Source organism: Heloderma suspectum, chromosome 8 (assembly GCF_057233095.1).
Source record: "Heloderma suspectum isolate Gila_16-S chromosome 8, 16-S_ref, whole genome shotgun sequence".
Taxonomy (NCBI): domain Eukaryota; kingdom Metazoa; phylum Chordata; class Lepidosauria; order Squamata; family Helodermatidae; genus Heloderma; species Heloderma suspectum.
Window position 1 is genome coordinate 7570108 of NC_139465.1, and position 21114 is coordinate 7591221.

Consider the following 21114-nt stretch of genomic DNA (forward strand, 5'->3'; position numbering starts at 1 on the left):
ACACCAGGACGTAATGCTCAAAAGATACTTAGGAAATAATAAATTTGGAGGGAGCCTGCCCATCCCTAGTTAGCACCGCTTCAGCACCATGGCTGACAATCTTTTAAGTCCAGGATCTCACATGCTAGCAAAGGTCATCTGAGGGTAACTGTCTGCATTAGGGTGTGTGTGTGTGTGTGTGTGTGTGTTTAAAAAGGAAGTGTTGCCCACTGTAAAAGACTACTTTCAATAAATAGAAATTACATATTCAAATTATAATATTTGTCCATTTGTGGTATGGTGTGGGATCGGAGTCCGAGACTGATAGTGAAATGAAAACATGTTCAAAATGCCACCAGGAACATGCAAGCAAGTCTTTGGCTCCTAGTTATGGATAGATGTAAAGGTTTTAAGGATATATATATATATATATATATATATATATATATATATATATATGGTGATAAATTCTTAAAGTCTAACCCCTGGAATAACTGGATGAACATTGGACACCATTCTCCATAGGCACAGTTAATATCTGCCTATGCCCTGAATCTGCACAAACCAAAAAGGCAAAGCAAACACTAGTTATGTTTCTAACAAAATAAAGATCAACTTTTAGAGATCACTGCTTATTTAGGATATGACCAGCTCTGCTGAATAAAAAAAAAAAATGCATTTAATTGTAAATAAAATAATGCTGCCTATTGTACTATGGATCAAAATGTGCCTGGACAGGGGTCCTAATTCCTTGACTTCCTGTTAACAGCCCTGCCTGCCTAAATTCCTGCAATTGTTTGGCCAGCAAACCCAGCTAACCCACATTGATCTTTGAGTTGGAGAGAAATCCCTGGTTTCCAGAGACTGTACTCTTTTAGTAAGGTGACTTCCTTTTGGACAACTTCACATGCCCTTTTCCACTACATCCACAGATTTACCTGACTGTATTGCTTCAACATTGCACTTAACGGCCCAAACTCATCCCTCCATTGACCCAAGTCAAGACTTCCCAGAGTGACTTGGATTCATGCACACACAAAATACATTTGTAAAACATTGAAGTGGCTCACCCCCCCTAAGGAGCTGCGTTGAAGGTGACATTAATTTTATGTTGGGAGAAAGAGGGTGGAGATAGGGAAAGTGGGCATAGCCATCTAGGGAACCCTGATAGGCTTGATTTGGCCCACAGGCCGAAGGTTCAACATCACTGATCTAAAAGCTCACCATTCACCTCCGTAATTATTCCACTGGACATCATCCATTTGTTGAAAATATATCCCACCCCCCTTGGAAAAAGTAGATTCTCTGAAGCATGAAACACTATCTTTGGACTTGGTGCAATCAAAATTGTGCACTGGAGGGGAGGGGGGAAGGCAAGGCATTGAACACCCTTCTCTCATAATTAGACCCCACAACCTTTGCTGAATGACCAAAACTTTTGAAAGTAAAAATAAAATAAAACACTGCACCAACGTTGATGAGATGTGGATAGTTAAGTCAGAATGTGATTTCCTGTGGCCATCCATTTCTTCCCTGAAAGAGTTTTGACTAAGAGGGCTTCGTCATACTACATGCCAGGACAAACACCGTCATGCATGAGCTTCCCATCACTTAGGTACAGTGCTGCATGCGCTTCCCAACGGAAAGGTTCCCCTTTCTTGAACATTTATTGGTTCACGGCAAAGATGCGGAAGGCTTTTCCTTCTCTTGGAGTCTTTAAGCTGGAAGGGAAGAATCAAAAATAAAGGGAAGAAATGGTGACTTAAACCCATGAGAGATTCTCCCATTAAAGAAAAAGACAGTCTCTTATTTTGATGATGTCAGTGGTCAAAAGACACATGAAGCATTTCACCTATTGGAAAGAAACACAGGACTGGCCCTATCAGCTGTCTGGATGGAAGACCTGCTGAAAATCATATGTAAGTTGCTCGGTGGTTTGGTAAATTGCATTAAGCCAAGCTGTGATGAATGAAGAGTTAATAGCTGTAGGAGGGATATCAGCCTACCAGAGACAATCTGGGAAGAAGAATTCTGCTTGTGTTGGCTGTATGTTGTTGGAAGTTGGCTAAGTGTAGTTAGAGGCTCTAAGACTCAGCTGTTTTATACTAAACAAATAGTTCCAGCTATACCTTGGACACTGTCTATGATTAGAGGAGTCTCCATTACAACATGTGGAAGCACACAGGTAATAAATAAAAGTATTGCCCACATTTATTATCCCAGCATACTGGTTCATATTTGCATCTTGAAGCCAAAGTTTACATCCTGTATCTCTCAATGGATATCTCTTCTAATAAGCCTCAAATTTTGAATCCCTGAAGATCATTTGAATCTTTAGAGGAAATATCTTCTTTTAGGATTTTGTTTTCCCCTCAATAGGATGAGTATGTGTACTTCTCTGGTATGTTCAGTTGTGTGTTTTCCTATTTAAACATTTGTTTATGTTTTCTTAATGTTTGCATTGGTTTCTGTTCTTATCTAATGGTTTTTCATTATTTGTGGTTAATAAATGCATAGTGCATGTTTGGTTAACAGTTCCTTCTTCAGAAGTTAATGCATCTGTTTGACATACTCTTTGTTTGGTTTTGATCTTTAAAACCCTATATGGTTCCGGCCCAGCCTATCTTAAGGAGCGCCTCCAGCAACACCAGATAGGCCGCTTAACAAGATCAGTCTCGGATGGCCTTCCCTCTGTCCCATCAGCCAGGACAGCTAGACTGGTGGGGACGAGGGAGAGGGCCTTTTCTGTGGTGGCCCCCACTCTGTGGAACTCCCTCCCTAAGGAACTCTGCCATGCCCCCTCTTTAATGAGCTTCCGTCGTGCATTAAAAACGTGGTTGTCCAGGCAGGCATTTGGGGTGGGTTAGGGTATTTTAGAAAATGTTTTTACTGTAGAATTTTATTGTTTTAAACTGTTTTATTGTACGCTGTACATCGCCCAGAATGGCTGGGTGACCAGCCAGATGGGCGATTAATAAATGTAATAATAAATAAATAATAATAAATACTCTTAAATGTTTGTTTATGGAAGCACTTCTACACTGCGTCTTCCCCTAAATGATGTCTTCATGCAAAACAACTTACAACACAATAAAGCAAGCAATAAAAAACCAATAAAACACAAAATAATAAGCTAAAAAAATCTACACATTCTCCATTAACTAGCCACAGATTTCCCTCTCTGCATACGTCTTCATCATCACATATCCCACCATTGCCTATGGCTCCCCAGAGCAGCTAACAAAATTGTAACAGTAAAAACATAGGGCAGAATCGAACACTTCCCCTAGCACTTCCTAGAGCAACCCCAGAAACAAGGAGAACGCTGGTTTCTGGAACAGGGCAAATCAGTGGAGCTTGACTAACCTGTTCCATTTCAGGATTTTTATTTTAAGTTTACAATATTTGTATACCGCTCTACATCCAAAGATTTCAGAGCAGTGAAAAGCAGATAGGCTAAAACAATAAGAACCATGTTAAAATAATTACTATTTTTTAAAAGAAACAAAGTTCTGATAAATCGAGTTCTGATAAAACCACGTCGGTCACTCAAGGGAGGCTTCCTGAAATAACAATGCTTTCAGGAGGCACCAGAAGCAACACAACATTGGTGCCTGTCTGACCTCCAAAGGCAAGGAATTCCATAGGAAGGGGGCCACCACAGTGAAGGCTCTTCTCCTGGTGGACTCCAATCTGGCCATGGGTCCATGTGGAACCACTAGGAGCATTTTGGAAATTAATATTTTGGCTCATTGCCGGGGTGGCTTTAGCAGGCGCTAAGTTCCTGTTGTGCTGGCAAAGAGTCCCATGGGTGTACGGGGAACATTGGATGCTGCCCCAAAATACATCACTCCCAAATTTAAAACAACAATACATTCATGGGAGGGGGGAGTCTAATATTAAAAACAGATGTATTTATTTATTTGATGTATGCCCTGCCTTTCCACCAAGTGCTCAAGATGGCGAACAATAAGAAGACCAAGAAAAATAAGGATATATAATTCTTTTAAAAAGAGCGAGTGAGAGAGAGTGCGAGTACACACACACTTATAAGCAGCTGCAAAAATGAAATGACTATCCTTATCAACACAACAAGTGCCATATCCCTCAACTTCCAAACTAACCTCTGGCTAGCATATGGTGTTCATATCAAATTTCATCACTAGGGCAGCATTCACATTCCACCCAGCCCTAATTTGTCATTTGGCAAGCACAACTGATGTCATTATCAGTGAAAGTCAATGAGGGAAGATGCACAGCAGTGTTATTTGTGTGCTTATCTGTGTGAAGAAGATGCTTTGAGACATGGAGTTGGGGGAAGGGGGAGAAAAATTTAGAGAGGAAACATGAACCTCCCTCATCCATATCATAATCTTCCAGATCATCTCTCTAAGGTGACCACAGCATGTTTTTGTTTTCTGAAGGGAGCAGGCAGTCATCCAAGCCAGACAACAAATGTACTGTGTTGTATGGAGCAAACCTTTTATTGTTTTCTCAGCTCTGCCAGTATTGGCAAGGGAGCTCTTGGCAGATCTGAAAAATCTGTGATGGAATAGATCCATAGAGGTAGTCCTTTGGATATGTATTTGCACAACAGTCTAATCTAAAACGCCAGCAGTGTACAGTCAGGGCTGTGTGCACACTTTGAATGGATGGAATTTGGCGCCGGAAACAAAATCCAGCCTCTGTGGGATGGATCCCAGCTTGCTTGCTTGCTTTCGCTTAAAAGAAAATTGGGGAGGGGGTGTTCCTTATGACTGTAAAGATAAGCTAGACAATACCCAATCAAGTTTTCAAAACCCAGAGGAAGGCTGAGTAAAGCTTCTAGCAGTCTACGAGCAAGAGTTCAAGTGGATTATTATCTGCCTCCAGCATCTGGGCATCAGAAATCTACTGCTTTTAAAAGTGGATGTTCCAATCTTATCTATTAGGATCAAAGAGCCACTGATAGACTTAATCCATAAATTTGTCTAATCCCCCTCAAAGCCAACTGGAACTTCTGTATATCTACACCCACCAAAAAAAGATTGGTACTGTCCCTTGAGACTTTTTGATGGCTGTGAGACAGAAGATAAGATACAAAAGGCAGCTAGTTGTTACAATGGGGATCTAATTTAGCAGCTCAGGAGAAAAAAGGTTGCTTTCTGGGTAGAACTAGCCACCGTTCAGGTCAATGTTGCTTTTCTAATTCTTCTATTCCAAGAGGGGCTCATTTAAAGGAAATAGGCAACTTATTCTGTGTTTGAAAGCATAAGATTTTCCCCTCCTTGTGCTCAAATTTTTCAAATGTTGCCTTGCTGGTTCCTTTCCACTCCACTCCTGCCCTTTTTGTCTCCAGTAAAAAAGAAAGAAAAAGAAGTAACTGGATCTTTGCAATCAGTCATAATCCTAAACATTTCAGTTCTTACAAAAGTACTGATCTCAGCTATCTTGGGAAATTCCCAACAGTCTTTTTCCCCTGAGGAAGGATGCAGGGAAGGCTGACGTAGGTCTGAGAAGAACAGGAGGAAAGCAGAACTTTCCCAGATGCTCCTGTGGGACCAGACGCAGGAATGATAGAAGTGTTGTGCCTCGCATTTTAACCACATCTGAGTCCCAAGGACCTCTTCCACAAACTAGAGGCATACATTACATCCTACAGCAGGAACTGAGTGAGAGCCTCTTAAGGGAAAGAGTGACAGCCCTACCTTTCAGATCGGATCCCATTCTTCAAAGAGCCACTGTAGGATTTCTTCTTCTCCACAGGCATCACGTCCACGTAACCACCAGAACTGTCCCCAATGACCCCTGCATGCACGGCGGTTTTGCAGATACTGGAACTCTGAAAGATTAGAGAACAATCACTGTTACAAAGAGACCCAGGATTTACTGGCATAATACTGAAGAAGACCAGGGTATCAAACCCTCTGGGGTTTCCCATCCCCATGTGTCCCAGGGCATAGTCTGAAGGCACATGAGGCAACTACCTTGCTGAAGCTAAGCAGGTTTGGGTCTGGTCAGTGCTTGGAGGGGAGACCACCTGGGAGACACATGTAGCCATCTTGAGTTCCATGATGGAAGAAAGGTGGGATATAAATGTAATGAAGAAGAAGAAGAAATGTGGCCAACTGGTTCCCACTTGCCCTCTTTGGCTACTGTTTCTTTGGTGTGCATTTTTCCCCATTCTGAAAGGTTGAAATGTCTCCCCAAAGTCTTAATTACTGGCAGTAAGGGCTTTAAGCTACAATATGCTGGTATTTTTTTGTATTTTGGCCCCACCCCTTTTGCCTTTGGCCACACCCACCACTGGAATACAGCTCCTGACAGCTTCTCCAAAACTGAATTCAGCCCTTGGCTGAAAGAGGTTTAGCACCCCTGAAATAGACCCATTTACATATTAGCTGGGGCTCCTCAGTAATGAACAGAAAGGCACTCTTCACATGCTCATAGCCCCAAGTTATAACTCTTGATATTGCTGGACACGTGCCAGGGTTGAGGCCTGGCATTCAAAACGAGTACTAGGTCCAAAATTACTTTCTCCATCTGTTTTCATCAGTGATGATCCAGCTTTTGGTGATGTCAACAACATACCACTCCCCAGCATATTTCTAAAAGGTCTGTGGATTACAAGTCACCATTAAAACAAAAAACCAAAAAACCCCAGGGCAACAGGTTCTGAATTCCCAGTTTATTCTAGATCATCTTGAATTTTATGGGAACGTCATGTCTGACTTTAAAAGAATGCAACAACCCTTGATGGATGACTATGTCCCCAAACTATTCAGGAAACAGCGTAATCTCACGGAACACCAAGGCTGCAGAGAAACACAGTCTTGGAATTCTAGAGGATTTATGGACACACAACTGCAGAGGAACAAACAGAAATTACACATTTGCTCCATTGCAGCGTCTGCAAACGGCAACGAAAGAACTCCACCATTTATCTTCTCAATCATTAGAACTGCAGTAGTATTACAGGTACCAAAAGGAATGTACGCTGCTAGGATATAATGTGTGTAGATCACACACACACAGTATAGATCATGTTCTGCCTCTCCCTCCTGCCCAAGCCATAAAAGGCAGGTTCACTTTGGCCCCTTTTTACATTTATCACTGCCTCTGTGTTGGCAGCTATTACAATTTCAATTGCCAATTTGATTTGGGGCTGTCTATATATGGTCAAGGAGAGTGAAGGAACACTACAGAAGCAGCTATCCTTTGAATTTGCCCCAGTGTGCGATTGCAAGGCATCTAAAATTGGCTCGTAAAAATCATCCTGCCCTCCAGGGACTCAGACGGACTATTCCATAATACCCCATATTCCCTGCTAGGAAGCCTCCCGTTCCAACGTTCTTTCCAAATCATTCGTTTCCAGGCTGTACTGCCTGCTGAAATTCATTGCCGGTGGGGCCAATACGCCCTTTTTGTCCCTGACCTCTCACTTGCCCTCATCTGCCAGCAGAAGTCTCTTATCTTCATGAGCAATTTGCAAAGCCGTTTGAAGAGGATAATCCCAGGAAAAGAACAGGAAGGAATTTCCTCCCTTCATTAAAAAACAAACAAAACCCAGCAATTATACAAGAGGACTGCCAAGCAGCAGATGACGTGTTTTGCAACCAGGACCACCATGGTGTGCCTCACTTTCTTTATGCCAGGGGTGTTGAACCTTAGGCCTACAGGCCAAATCCGGCCCTCTGTGCTTCCCCAGATGACCACGCCCCCTTCTCCTGGCCCACTCCCTTTCTCCAAACCACCTGTGGTTTGGTGGTTTCTTGGCTTTTGCGAAGTTCTCCCCCATTCGAAGAGGTGGAAATGGCTCTCCTGAGGCTTGGTTACTGGCAGCAAGGGCTTTAAGCTAAAGTACACTGGTGTTTTGGCCCTCCCCTTTCACCTTTGGGCCTACCCACCACTGGAATGCCACCCCCAAGAGCTTCTTGAATTTGGGCCTCACACTGAAAGAGAATTCAGTCCTTCTCTATGCCTAGCCAGGTCCTGAACTGGGCCACGTATCAGCACCATTGGGAAAGTTGCTGTAATTTTGTGGGGAAAACGAGTGGCAAACTTAGAAGCTCCCAGTTCCAATCTCACCTTAGCCACAAATTCACTACATATCCTTAATGAGGCCTCTGTTCTCTCTTGGCTTTCCCTTTTCAAATACGTAGACCCAGGCCAAATTGACACCTCGTGTCATATCGTCACTACGATCCCATCGTGGTGAAGCTATATCCCTCTTGCGCATTTATACCCCATAGCGCACACAGTGACATCTGCTGTGATGTTTTTGGATAATACGGAATAAAAAGCAGGAAATAACACTAGAAAAGTGATATACAGAAGGCATAAGGTTCCTCAACAGTTATTGGTGCACTTCAATGCCAATAAAAGGCACTCGCATAGATCTAGCCCCATTCTCGCTTCTCCCAAAGCACTGTGACTGACAAAGGCCAAGTAGCTGCTGTTGCTCCTCTTTCTTCTTCCCAGCAATGGTGAGGAGAACCCACACTTTTGGTGCCATGGAAAGCTAGACGTGCTGTGGGAGAAGCAGAAGTGAGAGGAGAACCACACCAACTCCCAGAGACAGAGAGGGAGAGGGAGAGGCCAGGGAAACAAGCAGAGACTGTGGAAAGACTGGCATCAGTCCTAGGGCGGCCAGTTATCCTACTTTACAGAAGAAGGAGTCCTCCATGTTAAGGTGTCCTCTCTTTCAAAGGCTGTCTGGTCCAAGTATGGTTTAAAGAGAAAGGATCCTAAGGAGGGAGGGCAGCAGGGGCCTTGAAGCTGCCCATCAGCACTTAAGATCTGGACTGCAGACTAAGCAGGCAGACAGATTGTCCCCTGGCCATAGTCCTCCCTCTACGGCGAGATGTATTTCTATTTACATTATAGTACTTATGTCTAAATGTTCACATATATATGTAAATTTGTACATGCAAAGATTATGCAAACTAGTGTCCTCTGTTGTCCCTTTTTGGGGGTGATGCGTAAATGGCCACCTTCATCCAGTCCTCCCAAATATAAAAGCTTCTCCTGCAGGGATTTGCAACGTGACGTCATGGTTTCCATGGGTGATTCTGAAAAGTCAGCCTCATGATGAAAGCTTCCGTCTGCAGGAAACCTCAACCTTGGCTAATTACCTAACAAATGAGAACTTGATGTGGGGGGGGGGAGAGAGAGCTTTTTCTTTCATCTTGCAAAACTCTCAAACACCTCATAAGTGTGTCAGAATGGAAACAGGGCACTCACAGCCCACCCTGTGAATAATGCAAGGAGGCAACACCCAGAAATTTATTGTTGTCTTTCAAAATTTACCAGTCAGCTTCATGAGATGAACCCACTGGGTTCTAGTATTATGAGAAAGGGAGAAAAATGTCTCCCTATGCCTTTTCTACACCATGCAAAATTTTGTACACCTCCATCTTGTCTCCCCTCATGCCTCTTCTTTAAGCTAAACAGTCCAAGATGTTGTAACCTTTCCTCATAGGGGAGTTGCTCCAGCCTTTTGATCATTTTCTACATTTTTTTCCAACTTTAAATATCCTTTTTAGGTGCAGTGACCAGAACTGAACACAGTATTCCAAGCGTGGTCTCACCATAGATTTGTAGAAGGGAAGTATGGCAGTTTTGTTTTCAGTTCCCTTCCTAACTATGTCTGACATGGATTTTGCCAGGAGTAATTGACAAATTGCTCCTGGCCAGGAGTAATTGACAATATCAGTGACAAATGAAGGTGTGCTGCATGCGTATTTTTCCCCTGTCCAATCTTCCATGAGCCTTATTCTGAATGGCTGTGTTGGATGCCCACTGGATTTCTAACTTGAGACATTTTGCTGGCCTCTTTCTAAATTGTTGAAGGGAACCAGCAGTATAGAGAGGGCTGACGGCTACACACTTCTTCCATTTCAGGGGCCGTTTATGTATTGTGCATTTCATACCTAGCTTTGAAAGAGGAGACACTGAACCTGGAAGACATGGCTGCACGGAAGGGACTGCCTTAGAACCATCAAGGGTTGGCTTCATGATGCACAGGTTTGTTGGAGTAGGTGTGTGTATACACAGAAACACATACACAGATAGAAAGAGAGATACACGCTTGGGTCTATACAAGAAAAAAATGTAAACACTGTGGCCAATCCTAACTCTACTAACTTCATCAGATTCCTCTCTCATTAATAGGATGGTAATGTGCCCTACTTTACAGAGGCCAGTCCTCTCTTTAAAGGTGACCTCTATTTGAAGAGAAAAAAAACCCTAAGAAGAGAGAGCAGTGACTTTGTAGTTGCCTGTCTACAGTTAGTACCTGGATAGCTGACTGAGCAGGGACACAGGTTACCTTATTACAGCCTTCCCCACTATGCTGAGATGTATTGTGTTTCTATTTAAACTATCGTAAACTATAGTGATTCTATTTAAACTATAATAATTTAGTAAACTATACATATATATTAGCATATGCAGATGGTATGCAAATCCGTGCCTGCTTTTGTCCTCTTTTTGGTGATGTGTTTCCTTTTTTTTTGGTGATGCCACCCTGCTGATTAAGAGGGAACCACTTAAAACTTTAAAAAGCTACTGAAAACTGAAGTACTTTGGCCACATAATGAGAAGACAGGATACCCTGGAGAAGATGCTGATGCCAGGGAAAGTGGAAGGCAAAAGGAAGAGGGGCCGACAAAGGGCGAGGTGGATGGATGATATTCTGGAGGTGACAGGCTCGACCTTGGGGGAGCTGGGGGTGGTGACGGCCGACAGGAAGCTCTGGCGTGGGGGTCCAGGAAGTCACGAAGAGTCTGAAGCGACTGACCGAATAAACAACAACAAACTTAAAACTTCTTGCCCTTCCTCTGGATTTAAACTATTCATTATCTATGAAAAACCAAGCCAGATAAGATCTCTAGTGCATGGTGTTGTGTATTTGTATTTTAATATGGTTTTCCTTTCTGTTTTTCCCCCTTGGTCTATTTTAGAAACAGACGACCACCATGTCATGTTCCCTGCAGGGCTGTAAGTTGACATTTCTAGTCTGGAAACCAGTTTTATGTTGTGTTACGGGCCATCTGGCTTTGATGATAATGCTTTGCTGCTTTCAACTGTTTGTTCCCTTGGTCTGCCCAGCACTTTCTAAAAGCTTGGAGCACAGCTCCAGCGTGTTTGCGGTCTCATTATTTTGCCATTGATTACAAGCACTTTGGCCCTTTGGGCTCTTGAGAGCATTTCCAAAACCAATGTGACCTCTTTTCTTGCAAGCAATACCTTTCCCAAGGCCGCAGCATGGAGCAAGCTAAAATAGCACACTGATTTCTATGGGAAAAAGCAAGCAATTTGTCATACAAGTCCCCCCAGGCCAGAATTAATAGTTCTTTGGTCCCTATGGACAAAAGCACAGTGAACCAGGCTCAGGGTGGAAAAAGCCTCTCCTATTCATAGAGCTGCAGAGATGACAGACACTTCAAGCCAGGGTCCTCTACGTACACCAGCTCCTTATAGAAAGTATGCCAGTACACTGTAGCCATGTGCTCAAGGAAAAGAGCCATACTACATGTGAAGGCCAACATGTTCCCCGATCAAATCCACACTAGTGCTTTCTATTGGTATTGAAGTCAACTGATAACTGTTGGGACACATCACGCATATGGCACTTCTTAAAGTTATACAGGACAGGCATGGGCAGACTTCACGCTTGTAAGATCTACTTCCTTTTTTCACTACAAGCCTGCTGAAATGGAAGATCTACCTGAGGGACACCTGTGGTGGCCCATTCAGATGTATGAATCATCATTTAACGCTGCGGTCCTCATGTGATGACCGTGCGTGTATGGAACCTGCCCCAATGTCTTTAGCATCCCCCCCCCCCGCCAACATCCACCCTATCCTTTGTCTTGTATCCAAGACAGACAACCTCCATCCCTTAGATGCCAAGGCAGAGTTTAAGCAGTCACATCTGGGTGGGAAGCCCTGTTTTGGTCAAACCCATTTTTAAAGGTTTGCCAGAACGTTCTAACTTCAGGATCTAAAGAGGAGTTGAAAAAGAAAGCCCACCCCTGGCGCACATGAAGAAATCAGGCTGTGCTAAGCCCATAGTGTCCAACATGAGCCAAACACTGTGGTACGGTCCAGCCCATAGATTCTCCCATGGATAAAGCTTTATTCCTTACAGTGAAATAACCACAGGTTTGTAGGTGCTGGGTCTATGGTGTTGGTATTGTTTTACACAATTCAAGTAGTTCTACAGCAGGGGTAGGAACATCTGGCTGTGGGCTGCATGAGCCACTGCATCACCATCCCCAAATTTGCTGTTGCCACCACAGTGGCAAAACAATTGGTAATTTGTTACCAGATTTTTGGCAGTTAACTGCGACGATGATCTAAAAAGGCCAAATGCAGCTTTAAAATAAGGTGCACACCATGTTCTGGGTGGGATGAAATTGGCCCCTGGAACCCCTGAAGTCTCCCCCTGCCCCTCACACTCTGTGATAAGAACATCATCATCATATAATTGGACTGCTCTAGCCGTATAGTAGTAACTTTATCCCACTGGCAACCCACGCGTTGATTCAACGTCATTAAGCTCAGTGGCTGGCCAAGAATTTCAAAAAGCAAAGATTTGGTCCCTAAACAAAATGGATGTTGTTCTTGAACTCATCCCTAATTCAACAGGGAATAAATATTCTGGTTTCCATTAGCTGGGCCCTAAAAAATCCTGATCTGCAATGACTTTCTGCTGTACACCTACAGAGGATGCTACTCTTCCAATATTGACTATGGTGAGACCACACTTGGAATACTATGTACAGTCATTAGTCACTGTACCTAAAAAGGGATACTGTCGAGTTGGAAAAGGTGAAAAAAAGGGCAACAAAAATGGTGAAGGGCTGGACCAACTCCCCTATGAGGAAAGGTTACGATGTCTGCAGTCGTGTTGAATTTACCTTCCTAACCTAAGAGCCATCCAGACATGTTGGACTACAACTCCTATGGTCCCCCAGCCAGCTTGCACGAGGTTGGGGAAGGCTGGTTTATCTTAGAAAAAAAGGTGAGTACAGGGAGATATGACAGAGGTGTACAAAATTATGTATAGTGTGGAGAAAGTGGAGAGGGAGACTTTTTTCTCCGTCTCTTATGATACTAGGAGCCCAGTGGGGTCATTCCATTCCAGAACAGATAAAAGGAAGTACCTCTTCACACAGCACATAGTTGAACTGGAATTCGATTCCAAAAGATGGAGTGATGGCCACCAACTTGGATGGATTTAAAAGGGGATTAAACAAAATCATGATGGAGAAGGCTATCAGTAGCTACCTCCAGCACCAGGGGTACTATGCCTCTGTATGCCAATTGTTGGGGCACATGGGCAAAAAGGTGCTATTGCACTCATGTCCTTCTTGTGAGCTTCCCCCAGGTAGCTGGTTGACCACTGTGTGAACAGAATGCTGGACTAGGTAGGCCTTTGGTCAGATTCATCATGGCTCTTCTTATGTTCTTATCACTGAATCCTGGCTCTTCTACCTTCTCAAGCAATCTTGGGAATTCTAGGATTGGAAATGACTCTGTGCTTTATAGACATACAGAGGATGCCAGCCTTATGATATTGACTGTGTCATGGTTTCTCCACCTCCTCAAGTAATCCTGGGAATCCTGGGCTTCTACAAGGCCTAAGAATTCTCTGTCAGCCATGCTCTGAACTCCATCACTGAACTACATATTCTGTCACTTGCCTAGTATAAACTAAGAGCCTGGCTACCCATAACATTCAACATATCAGAAGTAGTCACATCTTAGCTATGATCTGGTGGCTGAAAATTCTGAAGACTCCCCTAGAGACAGGGAGAGTAAGCTGGAGGGGACTGAGTTGTGGCAAACTGCCTATCCATTCTTATCTTCTCTCTCTCTCTCTCTCTCTCTCTCTCTCTCTCAGTGACTAATTTTTCTTAGAGATTGGGAGGGGGAAGAGCAGGAACAATTATTCAATGAAGGAGAAAAAAGGTAAGCATAGGTGAAAAATTAATGGAGAAAGCCAAGAGACTCTACAGTCCCCTCCAGCTTTCTCTGCCTGACTCCAGAGGTTCCTTTAGAATCCCTTTTTCAGTGGCTAATCTTCCCTATGTATTGAGAGGAGAAGCAGGGACAATAAGCTACTAAAGGAGAAATAACATAAGCTTAAGTAAACAGTTCCCTCCAACCTTCTCTGTTTGTCTTCAGAAGAGACATCAGAATCCTCAGTAAGTCAGAGCCGGGCTTACATTTTTTGATGCTATGAATGTCCTGTACTAGCCCAGCTCTTAGGTACGATCTCCAGAACATGCATGCTGTCATTCATAACACTCTTAGGAAATGCACACAGCGGCTCTAATATTTCCATATAACTCATTTTCCCAGTAGGAAGGGAAAGGGGATTACTCACATCTGCGTAAACATTTGTGCCATACACTGGCGCCCAGTAGGATGGCTCATCTTTGCAGTAAGCTGGACAATAAGACCTAAAAGACAATGCATTGAGATGGAGAAGTTACACCAAGGAGCTTTGCATGCAGGAAGTTCAAAGTTCTGTCCCCACCACAATGTTGCATTGCCCTTAAATATTAGAATAGCCTTGCTGAATCAGAACAAGAGTTGGAGGCAGCTGGTGAAGTGGTGATGGCAATCGCCAGCTACTGCACTGCTGAAGAGTGAGTAAGTGGAGACGGAAAAGTACACCCTTATTTGTAAGTGTGGGGAGGCAACAGGGAATCAAGGCAGGTGGCTCAGTGAGCACTGTGCAAGCACTGTGGTTGCTAATTGGCTAGCTGCCCCTGCTGCCATTAACAACTTGGGAACTGCTAGTCAATCAGCAATCGTGTGTCTGCATGATGCTGACTGAAATAGTCCTTGCCGCCACTCTAGGGATGTACGGGTTGCATAAAATCTGTTCCATCTGTGTTTCATGGATTGTCAGGCACCTTTCGTTCTGTCATCTGCCCATCAAAAACATTGATTTTTTGCACAAATGCACATTTGCGCAAATTTGCACATGCGAAAATGTGTGGATTCCCCCGAAATCTGCATTTTCATGCTTTAGTCTATGGGGGAAATGCACAGTTTTGGCCAGGTTTCTTTTTATTTTGCGTATTTTGCTACAACGAAATTTGCGCAAATTTCCGGAAAGGTAGAAAACCAGACCACAGGTCCACGCAATCCGCCTGACGAGAAAAGCTTGTCTGCTGCGGAATCTGCAGGTCGGATTCATGAAAAACCAAACTCATTTGGTTCCATTGCTGATTTCTCCCACATCCCTCCTCCAATCTTGCCTCCCAGTGGTAGCCAGAAGGGAGGACTTTCCCCTCTAAGATAGATAACCCACAGAAGGTTGTTCCCACCAAAGAACTGTTGCACCAGCTAGGTGCTGCTGCTGCTGCTGCTCAGCATCCACTCTGCTCCAGCTTTCATGCACAATTTCACTGGGGCTCATACAGGAGCAACTCACACCCACCAAGTATAGGCAGTGGTGTAGGGGAGCCAGAGCTCATAGGGATGAAGCCCCGGGATGCTTTGATTAGCAGGGGTGATGATCTCATCTCCCACCACCCTCTCCAGCTTCCCTGTTCCCTCTGAGCTCAGCTCCAATCCTCTCAGTTGCTGGGGGGAGTTTGATTTTCCCAGCAACCATATATTGTTGTGAATTATCACTGTTGTAATGTAAAATATTTGGGGGTGGCTTGGTCTGGAATAGCCAACTAGGGTTGATTCGCTTTACAAAAGACCTGCTCCTGGTGGAGATGAAAACTGCTACAACTAGTTTGTTGATAGAGATCAACACCGCTGCCTGCATTTTTAGGGTCTTCTTGAGGCCATGGCTGTGGGGACTGTCATGACGAGCAAAATTTGCCAAATTTACCATGTCACCATTGAGTACACAGAACTCCATGATTTACCTTGGGCAGTGAGTGACCGGTTTCTTGAATGGACAGAGCTCCTCTACCGTGGTGTAGCAATCCAGGGTCTGCACTGTGGAAATGAATGCAAGGGTGAACTGTGGGGCCCACAGCTTGGAAGAGGACACATGAAACAATCTCTGCTCACACACCTATTGCATCCAGCAGTGCACACATTCACAGGGCTGAGTCCAGGGCTGAGAATGTTCCCTGTGTCAGCCAGGTTACCTGGCCGCAGTGGCAGTGCTCTGAATAGCACCAAGGAGGTGGTCCTTCTAAATTTCCCACAATGTCCCAGATCAATAGTAGGCTGGGGATAGGAATGGAGAAATCTGTCCATTTCAGTTTGTCTCCATTTCTCATTTTTTTCCAGTCTTAAGTTCAGTTCGTCTTGAACTTTGAGAACCCTTTTTTGTTGCTTATTGGTCAGTCGCTTCCGACACTTCATGACTTCATGGACCAGCCCACATCAGAGCTTCCACCCCCAGCTCCCCCAAGGTCGAGCCCGTCACCTCCAGAATATCATCCATCCACCTTGCCCTTGGTCGGCCCCTCTTCCTTTTGCCTTTTGCCTTCCACTTTCCACTTTCCCTGGCATCAGCATCTTCTCCAGGGTATCCTGTCTTCTCATGATGTGGCCAAACTACTTCAGTTTTGCCTTTAATATCATTCCCTCAAGTGAGCAGTCTGGCTTTATTTCCTGGAGTATGGACTGGTTTGATCTTCTTGCAGTCCAAGGCACTCTCGGAATTTTCCTCCAGCACCACCGTTCAAAAGCATCTATCTTCCTTCGCTCAGCCTTCCTTTTTACTTTTACATAAGCATTTATGTGCTCATTTCTCCTAAAATATACATTAATTGTTGCCTAATATACTCTTTTTGCAAGCATCTTTCCCAAGATAATGCAGTTTTACACATTATTTCTCCTAATATATGCATTTTTGTGCCCATGTTTTGCTTGGAGAACTCCATTACAAAAGTTTGCTTGGAGAACTCCATTACAAAAGTTTGCTTGGAGAACTCCATTACAAAAGTTTGCTTGGAGAACTCCATTACAAATTTCGGAGGATAGCTGCATTTCAGTTCTCACAGACGTTCTAAAGTAGGTTAGTTCACATTCAGACGTGAACTGAATTAATTTCTCCCCCATCCCTAATCAGGGGCATTGGGGGAAAGCTGGATCCAGCCACCTGTTTGAATCCCCACCGCACCATCAGGGTGAGGAGGCGTCCTACTTTACAGAAGACACTCCTCTGTCCAAAGTGCTGACCAGTTCAAGTGCAGTTCAAAGATAGAGAATTCTAAGAAGGGATAAAGTTGCTCATCAACAGGGAGCACTTGGACAAGAGAATGAGCAGGCACCTGGTCAGTCTTTCCCACTATGGTGAGATGTGTTGTCTATTCAATTCATAATTATCATTTCTGAATGTGCATCTCTACATATAAATTAGCATGTGGAAATGTTATGCAAATTGGTATCTTCTTTTTTGGTGATATATTTCCCTTGGGGGGGGGGATGCATAAGTGGCCACTCGACCTATAATGCCCCAGGTCAACACTAGATTGGGACCATTGTCGGAAATTAAACAAGTGACTTGATCTAACCACCTGGTACAGCTCAGAGGTGGCAGGGGGGAGGGATTATGATGCACCCAGGGGAGGCAGCAGCAGCTGGCTACGCTAGGAGGCTGAAACCCTGACAACTGCCTCAAGATTCTGGGTGAAGACGCCAGCTCTGCATGTACATTCCAAAAAGCAGCAATCATATCTCTTCAAACAATTTTGCACAGAGGAGACCCTTCAAATGTCTTCTCCTTTTTTAATCCCAGAGATTTGCTAAATTGCAAAAAGGTCCCTTCATCTAAATGGGTGGGAATAAAAATCCCCCCAACCCCCAAAAACTGCTTTGGGGAAGTGGCCTCATTCTTCCCTGCAGGTATCCTCTGCACTCTCCGGGGTCTTCCTGGCAGGTTTTAAATCAAATCCTAACTTGAAAAGGCTCTTGATGGCATCACTTCTGAAATGCCTTGCTTTTCAGAATGCCTTTGTTCAGGCAAACAGAAGTCTGGCAAAAAGCTGTGTTTTGCCTGGATCATAACTGAAACTGAATGGAAAATGGGCCCAGTTTGGGGACAATGTCAATCTTGTTTGATTTGCAGAGATTTCTTGCTTTGTTCTTGATGCAATTATAAAGATTGTCTCTTTCAGAGGCTTGTAAAAACAAAGCTCCACTGATGAAGGCCGGGGGTGGGGGGGAACCAACAGGAAGAGATTGTTTCAGTTCAAAGTAAATTGCACGACACATTTTGGACTGACCTAACTGAGGGGTTTGCGTTTTAAGAAAGCAAAGCTCTTTGCTATGGTGTTTTTGTTTTGTTTTTTGTCTTTTTATGGGGTGGGGTTAATCACAATCTGATTAGGCAACTAGGATGATGAGGATGAGGATGATTTTAGGTGACAATTTTAACATACAGAATTCTTCACAATGTTTATTGTACTTCTTTGCAACACCACGTCAGGGCAGATTCCTCGTAATCCCATTTTAGAGATGAGGAACTGAGTCAGAAAACAGTTAAACAAGAAGGGACTGTGTAAAACTGGAAGGAAGCTGGCAAAATGAGGTTTTGAGGCAAAATTACATCCTTGGTGAAAAATTAGGTCCTTGAGGCAAAATTAGGTCCCTAAGGGTCCCTAAGGCAAAGTAAGATCCCTGAGGCAAAATTAGGTCCCTAAGCCAGCCATACTGGCTGGGCAATGCTGGGAGGTATAGGCCCTTTTTTCTGTCTAAACATGCATAGTATTGTGCCATAAATGCATGTATTGTTTCAAGATGAGGCTGGACAGCCATCTGTCAGGGATGCTCTGACTTGGATTCCTGCATTGAGCAGGGGGTTGGACTCGATGGCCTTGTAGGCCCCTTTCAACCCTACTATTCTATGATTCTATGATATGAAATGGTGTTGTCAATTTCCTAGGAATAGTAGCCACTTTAGCCATCTCTTACTCCTTTGGGGCTAAGGGAAAACTGTCGGAAGGAAGCAAGGGCAGAGGATACTAGCTCCTACCTTTCCCTATGACAGGGGTGCAAAACTTAAAGCAATGGGGGCAAAGCCAGCCTCTGGGCTTCTTCATAAGCACCCCCTCCTTTTCCCCAACCACCAATCATGTGGTGGCTTTTGTGCAGGTTTTTTTCCCATTCTAAAAGGTTGAAATGCCTCTCCTAAGGCTCAGTTACTGGCAGCAACAGCTTGAAGCTAAAATAGGGTGGTGTTTTGGTTTGGGGTTTTTGGCCCCACCTGTTTTGCCTTTGGCCCCGCCCATCATTGAAATGTGGCCTCTGAGAGCTTCTCTGAAATGGAATTTGGCCTTTGGTCTGAAAGAGGCTCAACACCCCTGCCCTAAGACAAAGGTGAGGAACCCTTTCCAGCCCTAGGGCCTCAAAGATCCTTCAAGGGGGGCACATAGCAGTGGTGGACATGGCCAAGGCCAAATGTGGTCATGGTCAAAGCAACATTCTCTCTCTCTCTCTCTCTCTCTCTCTCGTTCTCTCTTCCCTTCTGTCTCCCCTTCTCTTTTGGCCCTTCTTTCTGTCCTTCTCTCTCCCTTCTTCTTAATGGCAAGAGCTGTTCAACATGACTTGCCCCATGAGAAATTTATTTATTTATTTGTTATTTATTACATTTATATCCCATCCTATATCGTTAGGATCTCAGGGCAGCATATGGATAAAATCAATGTGGGCAGTATAAAATTATAAATAATTTAAACAGCTAAAAACATAAACCATTAAGTAAGCTAATACCAATTAAAAATCTAAAACAATAAAACAGTTTAAACAGCATGCTACTTTAGGGAATGCATTTAGCCCTCAAAGCCTTTGGTAAAAAGCCATGTTTTAACTTGGCGCTGAAATGACACCACTGTCTGCACCAGTCGGGCTTCCAAGGGGTGGGCATTCCACAACTGGGGTGCCACAGCAGAGAAGGTCCTTTCCCTTGTCCCCCCATAGTGTATGTCTTGCAGTGGTGGGACACAGAGGAGGGCTCCGCCAATGGATCTCAATACCTCAGGCAGGCATATATAGCAGGATGTCCTCCCTCAAATATGGAGAATAGTTTGGATGTCGGCCAAAAACCACTTTACTGCAAGAGGTCCTGCAGTAAGAGGTCCTGCAGTAACCACCAGAGAGAACCCCCTAAGTGACTGCATTCTCCTCAGATATTACAACCTCCCCATAAGAAAAAACTTACCAGTGACTTTTGAAACAATGAAGGAATTGGAAGGCTTGAATTTACTGTGGAATACAAAAAGAAAGATTCATTCATTGTTTAAAAATAAAAGATATGCATTCAAACATCAAACCTCCATGTATCATAGTAGAAGGAGGACTAGCAACTTTAGAGCACAATCCTATGCAGGTTTAGACAGAAAGGAGTCCTGCAACAACCAGCATTCCTCAGACTTTTTTTCTGTCTAAACCTACATGGGTTTGCACCCTTAGATACTCTAGTAGGTAGGAGGAAGGCCCAAGAATCAGCAAGACAAGGGTCCAGGTTTGCCAACTTTTAAACCAGCAGCAGTAGCTGGGCGTTTAACAATTTGATCTGCAACAAATAGCAAGTAATTTAAAAAAAAATCCTCGCCATGGAAAGCTTCACCAACTGATTTTGGCAAATTAAGCTGCAATTCAAGGCAGAAGAGCAGAAGAGGCCCTTTTTTCTTGTCAGCTGGCACCTGTGAAAGAGTTTGGATGCATGCACCCAAAATGTGAGGCCCCTAGTTGCTCAAATCAGCAGCCTTGGTTATTTTCCCAGGGGCAAATTACCTTAACGATTCAACACCATTTCTCTGCGTTTTCACGAAGAAGTTTGTTCTGCCCTTCCGGGTGATATCGACCAGCCCTCCTCGGTTATCTAACACCCCAGAATGAATGGCAGCCCGACATATGCTGGACGACTGCAAAGAATAAATGGTTAAAAAGAAAGTTTAATAGCATTCTTTATAACATCATCCCTGGTAGATGAATAACTTGCATTTTTTTGGCAGCAGTGTTTCCTTAGCTTAGAACAGGGGTGTCCAACTTCAAATCCAGCCTGCCTGGGGTCCCAAACTGGTTCTCCAGCCAGTGGAGGCTGGTGGCTCCAATGTCAGTTGGGCAATGAATCCACTCTGGGTTTCAGTCAGACCCAGTAAGAACTCTAAGGGATCCTATCCAAGGTACGGAGCATCAGGGAAGGCCTGGAGGCTGGTG

The 21114-nt window shown here is 44.0% G+C and overlaps 1 protein-coding gene across 1 annotated transcript in view; it reads right to left on the minus strand.

The window, feature by feature from the left end:
* Positions 1-1645: 1645 nt before the first annotated feature.
* The window catches only part of CRISPLD2 (cysteine rich secretory protein LCCL domain containing 2), a 43924-nt gene continuing 24455 nt past the window's right edge, over positions 1646-21114 (minus strand). The window contains exons 10-15 of the mRNA XM_084812399.1: positions 20689-20819; positions 20114-20157; positions 15864-15936; positions 14357-14432; positions 5667-5800; positions 1646-1700 (exon numbers count right to left, since the gene is read on the minus strand). Coding sequence (XP_084668525.1) covers positions 1646-1700; positions 5667-5800; positions 14357-14432; positions 15864-15936; positions 20114-20157; positions 20689-20819 — 513 coding nt within the window. The remainder of the gene's footprint in view (positions 1701-5666; positions 5801-14356; positions 14433-15863; positions 15937-20113; positions 20158-20688; positions 20820-21114) is intronic.